Below are 14,301 nucleotides of genomic sequence, written 5' to 3'. Positions count from 1 at the left end.
GGATCTACAAACCCTAACAAGCTGACATTTTTACACAGACTCATCTCGCGTGACAATTCAAGCTTTCATGAAAAAAAACGGTCATGTCCCGCCAATCCTGAGCTATTTGTGTTTTTGACTTCATTTGAATAAGTAATACTTCATTTTACCCCTCTTTATTCAATCTCGAATGGTGACAATGCGCATGCTTTCTTTTATTGTATAAACAAGAGTTGACATAGGCAAGCCATCATTGTCATCTCTACAGGGTCATAAAAATAGGGTAAAAACAAGTTTTCCAATGCACACACTTTAAGAAAATTAAACATCTAAAGGAAGCCACCTACTTTTAATCAGCACATCTAATTTGATGAATGCTTGGGTCAAAAAAGTTATTTTCTACTTTTCAGTGCAGATAAAAGTGTGCATTGAAAAACTTATTTTCACTTTTTTACGTAAAAAATTGTTTTCTATTTGAGTTATCGCTTTAAAATATCACAAATCCATTTTTTTTCTAAAGGAAAACGTTTTAAAGTGTACAGGGCTGCTTTGAAATGCTCATAAAAAATGGTTTAAATCAAGTGTTTAAGTATTAAAGGCTGTTGAATGATTTTTTAACTCAAAATTGGTTTTAAATATGTGCACATTATGTGTTGTGCAATATAGTACAGGAACTGTAAATGTGTAACGACATAAATGGGCTGTTCTAATGCAGATTCCGGATGTCACGGAGGTCGGGTCAAGACAAGACAGTCTGGATGAACCAGATAGTCTGAGTAAACCAGACAGTCTTGCCAACAAAACTGAAACCTTTTTACAAGGAATCTTGTCTGTTTCAGTTTTGTTGCCAGAAGAAAGGGGGAAAACCCTATTCTTATATTTTGGTACTGGCAAAGGAAGTCAAATGATGTAGATGCTTACCCCGAGCCCTCATTACTTTGATAGTGCATTATCTTTGAGCTGCTCGCCTTTTGCACCGTTTGAGACGAGGCTCAAAAGAAAGCTGTCTCTGGTGTGGACCAATCAGTTTCAAGGACAATGCATATATTACCATAGTATGTTTTTTGTTGCATTTTGACTGCAGGTATTGTGGTTAATGCAGACATGACTCCGTGTAAAAAGGTTTCAGTTTTGTTGCCAGAAAAAAATGGGAAAAGCCTATTCTTAATAAAACGTGTTGTCTCCTAGTCTTGGTGTGCGCCTGATTAGAACCCACTACAAATGCATAGTACATATCTTGCTATTTATTCCTATGGGGGGAAATTCCCCATTATCCATCGTTTCGTTATAAGCCGCAACTCTCCGATCACCTAACCCCAACGTATGTCGGGGACCCCTGTATATTGCTGAGTGGACCGAGGTGGTAGTGCTGGGGTGGTGTAGGAAACTTTCCTCGTTGTGTCAACTGCCACGCTGGGATATTAAGTGGACAAGGGTCGACTTAATCTAGTGGAGACCACGGGTAGGTGAACAAAACACTTACAGGGTCACGTACACCTAGCATGGCACGGGACAACTACATGGATTGACTGGTTATAGCGCACTGCTACTATAAACCTGGCGCCCTGAGTTTGGAATCACAATCTTTATTTATCCTGGAGGAATTCGATGAACTCACAGCCAACATCAATGGCTTGAGAGTGATAACTGTCCCCAAGCTCGGTCGACTCGCCCTAAAATGAGTATCTGGAGTGGTGTGTGTCTTGAGCATCAAGCATGGGGAAGACAAAGGTGAGCGGGCGTGGTTGTGGCCACAACACTCTCCATAGCCCTTGCCCCAACAGCCTGTGGGCTACACGGGGAATCTTTGTTTTGTGAGTGGGGAGAGGTAGGGGATGGGGTCACGTGGTGTGAAGGACGGGGGTAGGGGTGGAATGGAGCGTCTGCTGTAATACAATAAAAACGGACTGCGACAGAATCACCGATCATGCAGATATTAGCCAATCAAAAAAGGGGGTCTGTCACATGATGCTATACTAGCAAATGGGAGTGATCGGCAATGAATATAGACAGGGATTAACCCACAAATTATGAACAGATCGTGATTAACCTGGGATTTTTAATGTTTATTATATTTTTGTACCTATTTTTATATTAATGGCCGTTTTTATCTTAAACTTGATTATGAGCGTCCTATTATACAGCAATCCCTCTCTCACCACGGACTTGCCAACCTCAGAATTCATGTATACGCAGTTTATTATTGGTATACCAATTTACCAGCGGCGCCCTGGAAATATGAGTATCCATGGGTAAGCATGGCTCCGCAACAACGCATTTACAAATTTTGCAGGACCGCGGCTCTCGTCCGTACCACAGCATCACCCATGGCCAGCCATGGTGCTGTGTAGCTTATCAGCTGTCCGTTTGGTTGTAATTCCCGCAGGGCATAGACCGCTTTGCATCGCAACCGCATGTTTTGCTTGTTTGTTGGTCATTCACATAAATTTTCCCCTTAATCATGGACCAGAAGCATGCGGCTAGTGGTGAAGGTGAGAAAAGGGTAAGGGGAGCAAGAAAAGTGATGGGTTTTCAGAGTAAAGTGGAAGCGTTAGATAGGTTTGTAGTGGTAAGATTGTTGTGTCTGTGGGGCAAGTCTGTGGGATTAAAGAGTCTAAAATTTTGAACCATTAAAAACAGTGATGTTCCGTCTTGATTTGAAGCACACAACATCATAGCCAGTTATAGTCTGCTAAAGAACGAGAGCCACAACCACATCCAGGGAAAGGGGCAACCTTGGCTTTTTTAGTGAGACATTTAGCCCGTTAATGTAAAGACATTTAACTTGGTAATGTAAATTGGTAATGTAACTCAGGGAGTCGGAAATAACTGCTAACAATGGCAGGTAGGATGGAAACATCAACAACCAGTTCAGGCTTTACCTGGTTAATAACGTCCTTCCAATGATTGCTCAATTTGTACCCATCTTCTCGGTTGAAGTTATGTCTATGTTAAAATATCTGGATGGCTTCATGAACAAATCTTTGATGGTAGCCCAAAGGTTTGCAGAGTACCTTGGTCTTGGAAAAAACAATGTCGTGTGAGCCCACAGCGTTCAAGCAGTGATCTGCTACGGCAGAGGTATTAGTTCTGCCGTGTTTCAAATCTGCCTTGTGTTCACGAACACGGTCCGAGACATGCCGTTTCGTTTCCCCAATGTAACTGCTACCGCAGACACAACTCAGTTTGTAGTCACCAGGGTATTGCATCTCAGGAATCACATCTTTCACAGATGGGATCAGGTCAGGGATTTTGTGTACTGTGTTGAATCGAACCTGAATCTTGTGTTTGTTAACGATTTTGGAAATCTTTTTGGTAACCTCTGCTATGTATGGCAAGGTGATGGTTTTGATTGGGTCTTCAGATGGTTCTCTACCCATGGTTGGGGATACAGCTTTACGGATTGTATGGTCTGAATATCCATTCATCTTGAGGGCTTGGAGTACGTGCACCAGTTCACTGGATAGCTGGTGCTGGTCGGAGATGCAATGGGCCCTATGGTGTAATGTTTTGATGAGGGAATTCTTCTGGGCTGGATGGTGGTGGGAATCAGGCTTTAAATAGGAATCCATGTGGGTGGTTTTCCTGTAGACAGTGTCCCAACGAGCCATAGATGAGTAGAAAACTGAAATCTGGAGTCTGCGCCTGCCACACCTGATCCTACCACAAATGTTTGTGCCTAAGCCTGATTGCCAACCAGCAGAATCTCCTATTTTTCTGGATTAAGCAGCATTTTGTTTAGTGAAAACCACACGTGCACCACTCGTGTGCAATCATCGAGTTTACTGAGGCTTTCCATGTCTAATTTCGACTTCACTGCAGTGCACAATTGTGTATCATCAGCATATAGATGAAAGTTAATGTCATGCAATAAGATGAGATGACATCGGCAATTGGAGAAATGTATGTTGAAAATTTAAAGGGCCTCTGGACGGACCCCTGTGGTATGCCAACTAGGCATGGCATAGGCAATGACTGACGAACTGTGATCGACCACGTAGATATAACTCAATCCACCCCAATTCTGTACCCAATACACCATTACTTGACCTTAACCACCCAATGAGTATCTCACGGTCGATGGTGTCAAATTTTGCTGAGAGATTGAGGCCAACCAATGCTGTGGTGCACCAGTCATTCATGATCTCGTAGACGTCAGTGATAAATTTTGATTCAAAGCTTTCGTGACTGCAGGGATTCATATTCTTGGTTCTTTCGGTAAAGTCACGTTGAAGGGAAACAATATAATAATAAAATATATAAACAAAAAAAATTATCACGACATTTCGACTGCAACACAAGCAATCATCATCAGGTGTGAAAACCACAGCAAGAAAATTTGAAAAAGTGGCGTTTTTTTACGTTAGTACCACGGAGAGCGATTTGGCAGTTATTCACATGGACGAGTCCATCTATATTCGGAAAAGAGGAGGCGGGAGACGAAAATAATGGATGCGGTCTGAAAGCCACCGTAAGCGTGAACAATTAATTAAGACCCGAAATGGTTTATCAAATCCTTCCAATGATTGCTAAGCCAGAATTCATCTTCTCGGTTGAAATTGTCTCTGTGTTTGTATATGTGGATAGCCTCATGAACGAATCTCTCATGGTAGCCAGATGGCTTGCAAAGAACCTCTGTCTTGGAGAAGTCAATGTCATGTGAGCCTACTGAATTATAACAGTGATCTGCCACGGCTGAGGTGTTGGTCCTACCGTGTTTTCGGTCTGCTTTGTGTTCACGAATGCAGTCCGAGACATGTCGTTTGGTTTCTCCAATGTAACTACTACCACAGAGGCAACTTAGTTTGTAGACGCCAGAGTACTGTATGCCCGGAATCACATCTTTTACAGACAGGACCAGATCACGGATTTTATGTAATGTGTTGAATCGGACCTGGATCTTGTGTTTATTCAAGATTTTGGAGATCTTTTTTGTGATCCCCGCAATGTAGGGTAAATTGATGGTTTTGAAAGGCTCCTCAAGAGGGTCCTTCTTCATGGTTGGAGTGATTGCTTTGCGGATTGTGTAGTCGGAGTAACCATTAGCCTTAAGAGATTGGTGTACGTGCTTGAGTTCACTGGCTATGTGTTCCTGGTCGGATATGCATTGGGCTCTATGGTGCAGAGTCTTGATGAGGGAATTCTTCTGGGATGAATGGTGGTGGGTTTCCGGTTTCAGATAAGCATCCGTATGGGTAGCTTTCCTGTAGACAGTGGCTCATTGAACCATCAGGTTTCGTTTTTATTAGGACATCCAAAAAAGGTAGCTTGCCATCTTTTTCGACTTCCATGGTAAATCTGATGGCTGGGTGTATGGAATTGATGTGGTCGAGGAATTGGTCTAGAGCAGGCCGGCCATGTGGCCAGATGACAAAAATGTCATCCACGTACCTCTTCCATAAGGTTAGGCGCAGAGTGGCAGTCTGGAAGGCATCAGTCTCAAATTTATCCATGAAAATGTTGGCTACAACCGGAGATAGGAGGGACCCCATTGGGGTGCCCTCAGTTTGTTTGTAAGCAATGTCTCACCAGGGGGGTACCTCAGTGTTTAGTCCTTGATGAACCAAGTCTTCAATGATTGCGATGGTGTCAGGTACAGGAACTTTGGTGAATAAGGAAACTACATCAAAACTGACAAGCAGGTCGTCTGGGGACAGGGAAATACTCTTGATTGTCGATACCAGGTCAGTAGAATTTTGTACCGCAGAGGTGGTTTGTCCAGTGAAAGGCCGCAGGATTTCAGACAGAAAACGAGCCAGTTTGTAGGTGGGGGAGTTGATAGTAGAGACGATGGGACGAAGGGGTGTATCTACTTTATGTATTTTTGGTAAGCCGTATAATCTTGGTGGCCTGGCAGCAGAAGGTTTCAATGGGAACTGTTTGGTTTGATCAATGAATGCGGTTGAATCAGAAATGATTTTTTTGGTTTGTATGACGAGGCTGTTGGTGGGATCTCTTTTTATTTTTGTATAACTGCCATCATTGAGTAATTCTTTAATTTTGTTGTGATATTCTATTTTATCCATGATGACAGTGGCATTTCCCTTGTTGGCTGAGAGGATGATAATGTCATCCCTCTTTTTTAACTCATATAATTCAAAACGCTCATCTTTAGTAAAGCTGTCTCACTGCTTTCGAACTTCCAATATGCCGACTGCAATGGGTTGAATCTGCCCGTTGCGGCGATGTGGGGAAGTAACTGCTTCAGACAAAGGCGCTCTATGACCTTTGACCTTTGAAGTTGTACTCAGGTTTGAGATCGGGTGATAGTTTTCAGGGTCACTATGGCTCAAGCCAACTTTTTTGAGGGGCGATGTTACTTGGCCCATTTTTAACTGGTTTGAGAAACAGACCCTCACTGAACCAAAGATTTGCCAGGTGGACAACCAGCAGCGGAAGCACTATCCGAGCATGATTTCAGAATCGACATGTGGATGTAGTAGAGCAGCGATTTTTTATTTGTCAGCCGTGCAATGAGCATCGACACCACTGCCACCGACGTTGGTGCCAGGGTCTCGAGTTCTGCATTGGTTCCAGGTTGATCAAACTCAGATGGCAGACTGGGAGCATGTGTAGCTTTCAAGTTAGAAACTGCTATCTTCATCGTTATTATTTTCTTGGCGAAGAAAGTTGTAAGTACTGTGCACCGACCTGGTTGACGGGTTGATTGGTGATTGGAGTGCAGCAGACCATTCACAATGTGCAAGAGAGCACGGGGGTTGTGAGCGGACTCATTGATGCGCAGAGCATAGAATGGTCTGCATGACTCAATAATGAGTCGGTTGGTGGATCTGTAGGCGGCTATGCGGGTCAGACAGTCTCGAAAGCGGTTTCTTCCAAAGATGCTCCAGCTTACTCTGCGTCTGCTTTGCAGTGATCGCCTCTAGTGAAAAGTTACTGTGCGCTCTCCCCGTTCTATTTGTGCTTGTTCGGCAGGAGTTCATCAAGAACAGCAGTGATGTCATTTTAAACTTTAGCTGCAAATGAATCGACTGCCGATGCAGGATATAGATACGCCAATGAACCAGATCTTCTGACGAAAAGGATCATAGTCCAGTCGTTTCCAGTCTCTCTATGATATCACCGTGACGAGTGGAGAATAATCGGTAATGCAACTTTGCACGTCACGAGACTGTGATCTGAAATACCCACATTTTACATAATTTCGGTCCCAGTTACGGCATCGGTGGATGTGAAGATGTAACTGAGTATATTTCCCGAGTGACATGTTTCGCCGCTGATGTACTGGGTTAAACTGTGACTGCTGATAATCTCGGAGAGATCACTGTTGATTTTACTGCAAGAATCAGTCGGTCCGTCAGCACGAGCGTGCGAGTGAATTAACTGAGCATGGATCCAAATCATGTGACCAACCACGGCTCAATAATTACTGTATATTTAATATTACGCCACTTATTTTCCCAGGAAAGCCTCACTGAGGATTTGTTCTATTTTCAGGAGGATCCTGCCAGGTATTCGCAGTAGGGGGCGATGTTTCTGCTGTGTGTGATGCCAATTGAGTAATCTGCAGGTAATTTATTCAGCATTGGGATGCTTAAGCAACGTGACATCGATTCCTTTTTTTATCTAGTGGTGGTGGTAGTTTCGTGATTGTATGACATGCTCCAGCAGTAGCCCGTTCACTGCTGTGCCACCCTGGATCTTACTGCGGTGTGATTACCATAGAATACCCGCCATCTGTATGACTTGGTGGACCGTAAAGAGCCCGTGATGGCATTAACAAGACATTCTGTGCTCGCGCCACGGTCCATAATTTGCCAAATTAGAAAAATTACACTCCAAATTACTTGACTGGAATTACACAGCAGCCACATAAAAAAAACAACTTGGCAGGCCTCTTCTGAAATTCTGTCGAGATTAGTGTTTCCTGGATAAAGACGCCTTATCAATTGTTCTATTATGTTGCTGCTCTGAGGACTAGTGGTGGTTTGTGAAACCACTCCATCCCCACCCACCATTCCTAACTATGCTGCATGCACACTCCCATCTCTTCCAATACCCTGACCACCACCCAAACCAGCCCAACCCCTCTGTCCAGAAGAAGGAGTGGAGGCTTAAGAGGAAGAGGTGGGGCCTAATCCAGAATGGATTGGGACGATGAAGTAAAGGGGGGTTGGGGTATGAAGAGGAAGGGGTGGGGCTGAACCTCCCTGTTAATTTAAAGTAATGAAAGCATAGAATAAAAGGTGCAGCAGGCAGCCATACTGTTTAGCGCCACAGATGCGGCCACAAACCATCGAGTGGTCATTAATTGTGATGGTGATTTTGTTGTGAGTAGTAATGGTTGTGGTGATGACAGTAATGATGTTAGTTATAATGGTGATACTGTATGTCTATGGCAACAGGCGTCCTACTTTGATCGCGATGACGTGGCTCTGAAGAACTTCCGCAAGTTCTTCAAGGAGTTGTCCGACAAGGAGCGCGAGCACGCCGACAAGCTGCTCGCGTACCAGAACAAGCGCGGCGGCCGTGTGGTGCTGCGTGATATCAAGGTACTGGGACATGGAGCCACTAAATCAGGACCGCTAATCTGTGTGGGCAACTCAGAGAGATGGGGAGGGGGAATATGAATTCAATGTATGGGGTATTTAGTCGATCCCAACATCCTGGTTGCCCATGGTGTTACACATCTCTCCTTCACCCATCTGCCGCAACAGTGCAATCCTCTGGGAAGTCCTGCGAATCGAAGAAAACGGTCACCTTCCCATTCATCAGGATCTCAATAACATCTCTTGTCATCGCTTGAAGTCACGCAAGCCCTTTTGGACCCATGCGCTTAACCTTAAACAATGGGAGTTTAACCCCAGTGAAGCTTGGAGAGCTGAATGGAGTTCAAAAGAACTCACGTACACCTTGTGAAAGAACTAACGCAGACGATCCCTGGGTTTGATCTTCCATGAAGCTCATGGTCCACCATAAATCACATCCACACTAACCATGGCAGATGCAGATAGCCGATACACAAATGTAAAATTGAAAACTCTCCAGTATTTGGTTCTATTGCCCCGATGCTGTTACTGTTGGCCTGATACTGTTAACATTTGTATGGGTACCTTTTCTATGTTGGTAAATCACCTAGCTCCTGTACTCCGAGAGAGTTTTTTTCAACTCCCTCCTCCCCTGCACGAGGACACTGTGTACTGTACCACACTCATGGACAATGCAAGGCACACAATATGGGTCACGGCGGATCGCCTCACTTTATTTCTATCACCGGAGGACACAGAAATTCCCCCCTTGGGTGGCCAGTGTTTGGCCCCCTCCCCAACTTTCCCCTCTCTCCCCAACTCCCTGAATCAGTACTCACTACGCATAATACAGAATTTTTTTTGGGTTAGATCGCGTAAATATAATGTGTCGTTAAACCTGCCACCACCCGACATAGCTAATTAGTAAGGTTTGTCACTGAAACAGAACATGTCAATTCGTTATTCGTACAGCACACCGGTGTGTTGGAGAGCAGAACCACAACATTTATAATCTGAGTACGACGTTTCACCAGTAATTATAATTAGCTTCATCTGGCGACAGCCAGATTTGTGGAGAAATCCTGTTTCGTTCCTTAAATAGTTGGGTAGATGTAATGACAACACTTGTGTGTTCTTCTTACACGAAGTGAGGGATTAATTAATGTATATAAATGACTATGGGTATCCATTGCCGTTTGGTTTATATATATGGTAATCAGCGTACATTTGGAAATGCGCATTATGGAAGCCCATTGTTCTTGTACTTCCTGTAGATTGTGTGTACTAAAATATCCATACCAACGGTAATTCTTATTGAAGTATGGTGACCTGTATAGGCATGCATTTAAACAATGTGTTATTTGATTATTCGCTTCCAAGCAGCACTAAGTCTGTAGCTATCTGAACGGTTACAATTATTTTTCTCTAAATTTCGATAGATTCTCTCATTAGACTTGGCCAGTAGTAACTTGTTTTGCACATAACTTCAACATTATAAAAATCAATTGAATGTCCTTGTTGGCACGTGTGTTCTACCACTGCTGACAGTTGTATTTGGGAGTATTGAATATTTCTTTGGTGTTCTTTTAGTCTCGTGCTGATCATTCAGCCTGTTTGCCCAACATAGCATTTGCCACAAGTGCAATTAATCCAGTACACACCTTCTGTTGATAGCTTCGTTAATATAATACATCTTTTGTACCAGATATTAATTTACGTATGTTATCAGCAGGGCATTGAATGCCCAAACCAAATCAAATAACACGAGCATTGAAACTGACCAAGTAATTCAAACTATAAAAACGTACATTATTGGAGTAACGGATAAACTAGCTAGATGTTTGGAAAAACAAAACATCCAAGTCAGATTTGGCACCTTCCATCGAGCCCCGATATAGAGAAATTCCTATTTGAGACTCCCCTACCCCATATACACCCGGATTGGAGGGAAGCTATGGAAGCCCCGAACGAGCTCCCCGAACTCCTGGAGGTCCTGGGTTTCTCCCCCGCAGGGAAGGCCCCAGGCCCCGACGGCTTCCCATTGGACTTCTACATAAGCCTGGGCCCTTTGATCCTAACACACTCCTTGACACTTTAAATGAGTCTGTTATACAAGGGAAACTCCTGGACTCCACAGAAGAGGCAGCAATCACCATCATAAATAAACTGGGATTCCCCATAGACGAGACCTAGAGCTACAGGCCCATCTCTCTCTTGAATACGGACTATAAGCTGTATGCTAAAACCCTGGCTGGGTGCCTTGAGAAAGCCCTTCGGGAGGTCATTGGCACTGCCCAAAGGGAGTCCGTTAATGGCAGGAATCCCTCAGACAACATCTGAATCTTGGTCGACTCGGTTGATATTGCCTCCAGGTCAAGCACAAAAATATACGCCATTCCACTAGGCGGGGACAAGGCTTTCCATCGGGTAGAGTGGGGGTTTCTTTTTGGTACCATGCAAAGATTAGCCTTCCCCCCCACGGTTCATCAAAATGTGCAAGCTCCTTTATGATCATCCGACTGCGACAGTTAGTCCTAATGGGTTTGTCTCAGAGAGGTTCCCCCTCAATAGAGACATGAGACAGGGATGCCCCCTATTCCCCCACCTCTTTGCAATTGCATTTGAGCCTCTGGCACCCAGAATATGAAGTAGCCAGGAGATATTAGGTATACACTATGGGTAAGTCGAAAATAACATAAATTTATATGTGGATAATGTTCCGCTTACAAACACAAACTGGACACCTCAATACCTGCCCTCCTGAAGCTTATTGCGGAGTACGGTGCAGTCTCAGGCTATAAACTCAGTATCACGTCAGAAATCATGGCTCTGTCCCTGACCTTCGGGAAGACCTCTGCCCAATGTCTCCCCCTCCAGGTGGTGCCTCTCCCAAATCAAGCACCTCAGGGTGAATAGCACGTCCAACCTAGCGGACCTCTTCAAACAGAACTCCCCTCCCTTCTTTTGGAGATTGAGGCCTCCCTATCCATTTGGGATGATATTCTGCTATCACTCCCCAATCGGGTCCACTTGGTCAAAATTATTACCCTTCCAAAGGCTCTCGACCATCACAGGATGATCCCCACAACGATACCTCAGAAACTTCAGCAAGCTCCACTCCCTCGTATCCTCCTTTGTCTGGGGCCACAAAGTGGCCAGGATCGACAACTATACCTTAATTCAGAGGAAGAAATGCAGTGGGCTGGCGCTACCTGATTTAGCTAAGTACAATTTATCAAGAGGCCTTCTTATGGTCAAGCATTGGCTCACTAAGAACATACAGGCCTCCTGGAAGAAGTGGGAAGAGGGATCAGTATTATCCTGAAGCCTTGAGGGAATAGTCCACTTGCACCCGAGGGATAAGCCCTCAGATTTTAAACCACTATCCTCGGTAAACACAGCCCTCTGGATCCTGAGAAATAGACTGATCCCTATCACTTTTGGCCTCCAGCGACGTTCCCCTATGTGGGATAATCCATCCCTCTGAATTTGGGGCAAGGATGTCAAATGGTTGGCTTGGAAAAGGGCAGGAATCAGGAGGGTGGGTGATCTTTCGTCTCACTCAGGGGGGGTGAAAACTCTCAAAAACATTAGAAAGCGACATGACATCCCTAATAGCGATTTTTTTTCAAATTTCTCCAGATCAGGGACTGTATTAACAAGGCAAGGGATGTTGACCTCCTAAAGATCCTCTCCCCGATAAGGGTATGGCTGATGGAGGAGAGGGCCCGCTATAAATTATCTGAGAGATACCAACTCCTACTTCTGGGCCCTACCGAGGTGAGGCCAAAGACCATGGCGCTTTGGGAGGGGGCGCTGGGCCCACCCGATCCCATCAGAGTCTCATCAAGACTCTGATGGGATTTGTACTAGAACGCATCTCCCCTACTGTCAACAACATCTTGAGCGTCAACCAGGCTAGTTTCCGCCACGGCCAAAGCACTTGTGACCAGGCCCTGGCATTTACGTTTGGTGAGAATGGCTTCCAGCGCATCTCAAAACAGGTGCAGTGTTCCTGGAACTCACAGTAGTGTATGATGCCGTCTCGCACAGTCGATTTCTGCTAAAGCTGTTACGAGTCCTGCCGTGTCGTGCTCATAAGTGAACACTGTCGAGCTTCTCAAACAGTGACCTGGCTATGGTAGCAGACTACTGCAGCAGATGATTACTCCAGCCAAGTACAAGCAAGACCATTTGCAGTGTCTGTCACATGCTCAGTGCCAGAGCCACTTATAAGCGCAAAGTACACCTGAATGGCCAGTTCTTAAAACGTGGCCCAAAGCCGGTGTTCCTTGGAGTGACGTTGAATAGAAGTTTGACGTACCGTCCATAACTTGACAAGGCGGCTGGGCAAGTTGCCCTCGCGAAACCATCTGTTGGCCTGGCTGACTCAACGTGGGGCGCTGGTGCTCGGTCACTTCGTATGATAGGCCTCTATTTGTGCTTTTTTGTAGCAGAATACACACTAAATTGGTGGACACTCAGCTGAATGTCTGAATGAGAACCATCTCCGGTGCCATCAGGACAACCCCACTAATGTGACTGCCAGTATGCTGCAACACCCTCCCACCAAAAAACTGCTGCCAAACTGCAGTGGTCAAGTTGCTGGACAAGGTACATACAGCACCAGAGTTGCCCTTTCATCAATATTTCCAAGCCTCCACCCATGAATCTGAAGTCTCAACACCGAGAGTGGTCATTACCACAGCCCAAAGACTTGAGTATGCAGGATACCTGCACTGCCTGGGCGAGGAATGGCGATGCTTCGATGTGCCTCACAAAAAACCTCAAGTGATCCGTCTGTCCAGATGCCTGACTTCGACCTCCCAAGTCATCAGTAGGTTCAGTTAAACCGCTTCCAGTCTGACTAGGGGGTGCGTGCCACTTCCAAACATCAATGGGGCATACTACCTGACAGCCCGCCGTGTGAATGCGGAGAGCAGAAGACCATGGGGCACATCGTCCATAGCTGTGTAGAGGTGTTAACTACGCACTGTTGCATAACCTGCGTTGCCACCAGGGCGGTGCAGCATTACCCCTGGGTACAACGGTTGGGGTCAGTCGAGGTGAAACGGATCGTGGCCAGGGTTTGGTGCGAACCAATCAGACGGTTCCACGTGGGAATGTATGATTGGTTCTACCTGGCCACGAAGGGGTATAAGACGGGTGACCCAACGGACCTGGGGGAGTTCGCTCCCTGCACGAAGACAGAAGACTGGGCTGAAGCCTAGCTAGGACCCTGGACCAGCCTTTCAGCCCTTCTAAGGGCTAAGGCTCGGCATACCCAGTGGTCAGGACCCACCGGGCCAGCGGTGGGTCAGATAGCCTCCCCTAGGTCCTAGCCGGAGGACTAGGATAGCGGTAGACGTGTGAGTCCCGCCAAGTCCGGAGGTTGTACCTCCTTAGGTATCAAGGAGGTTAGCGGTAGACGTGTGAGTCCCGCCAAGTCCGGAGGCTGTACCTCCCTAGGGTATCGGGTGAGGGGACCGAATATCCCTCTGTGTGTGTTAAGCGTTGTATAAGGAAATAATACAATAAACAGAGTGTGCCTCCTAAAGAAGTCTGCTCGTCCTTACAACACTACAACTGGAGTCAGAAGTGGTTGAAAATGGAAACCAGAAGTTCAGCCCACGCGCGGAGCCAGAACGAAGATGACGCTGTCTCACCTCCAAGCACCGCCAGCTCCGCTGAAAACGCTGCCGCGTTGACGGCCGCCCAGCCACCGGTTGAGCAGCCGGTTGCTCCCCCTGCCATGGGGGACGGACTCAGGGCAGCACACGGCCGTCTCGCTCAACTCCTACACGCCGCGGCCTCAATTCTCGAAGAGATCAAC

At 45.8% G+C, this 14,301-nt stretch overlaps 1 protein-coding gene across 2 annotated transcripts in view; it reads left to right on the top strand.

Annotated features, from left to right (window-relative positions):
* Positions 1 to 14,301, top strand: part of LOC116954522 (ferritin heavy chain B-like) — a 53,384-nt gene that overhangs the window by 26,949 nt on the left and 12,134 nt on the right. For both annotated transcript variants that reach the window (XM_032975097.2, XM_032975096.2), the window contains exon 2: positions 8,346 to 8,492. In XM_032975097.2, the coding sequence (XP_032830988.1) occupies positions 8,346 to 8,492 (147 nt within the window). The remainder of the gene's footprint in view (positions 1 to 8,345; positions 8,493 to 14,301) is intronic.

Source organism: Petromyzon marinus, chromosome 55 (genome assembly GCF_048934315.1).
Source record: "Petromyzon marinus isolate PM22_M1 ecotype Great Lakes invasive population chromosome 55, UKy_Petmar_22M1.pri1.0, whole genome shotgun sequence".
Lineage (NCBI taxonomy): Eukaryota > Metazoa > Chordata > Hyperoartia > Petromyzontiformes > Petromyzontidae > Petromyzon > Petromyzon marinus.
Note: the sequence above shows the minus strand (reverse complement) of the source record. Positions and strands in the feature narration are given on the sequence as shown.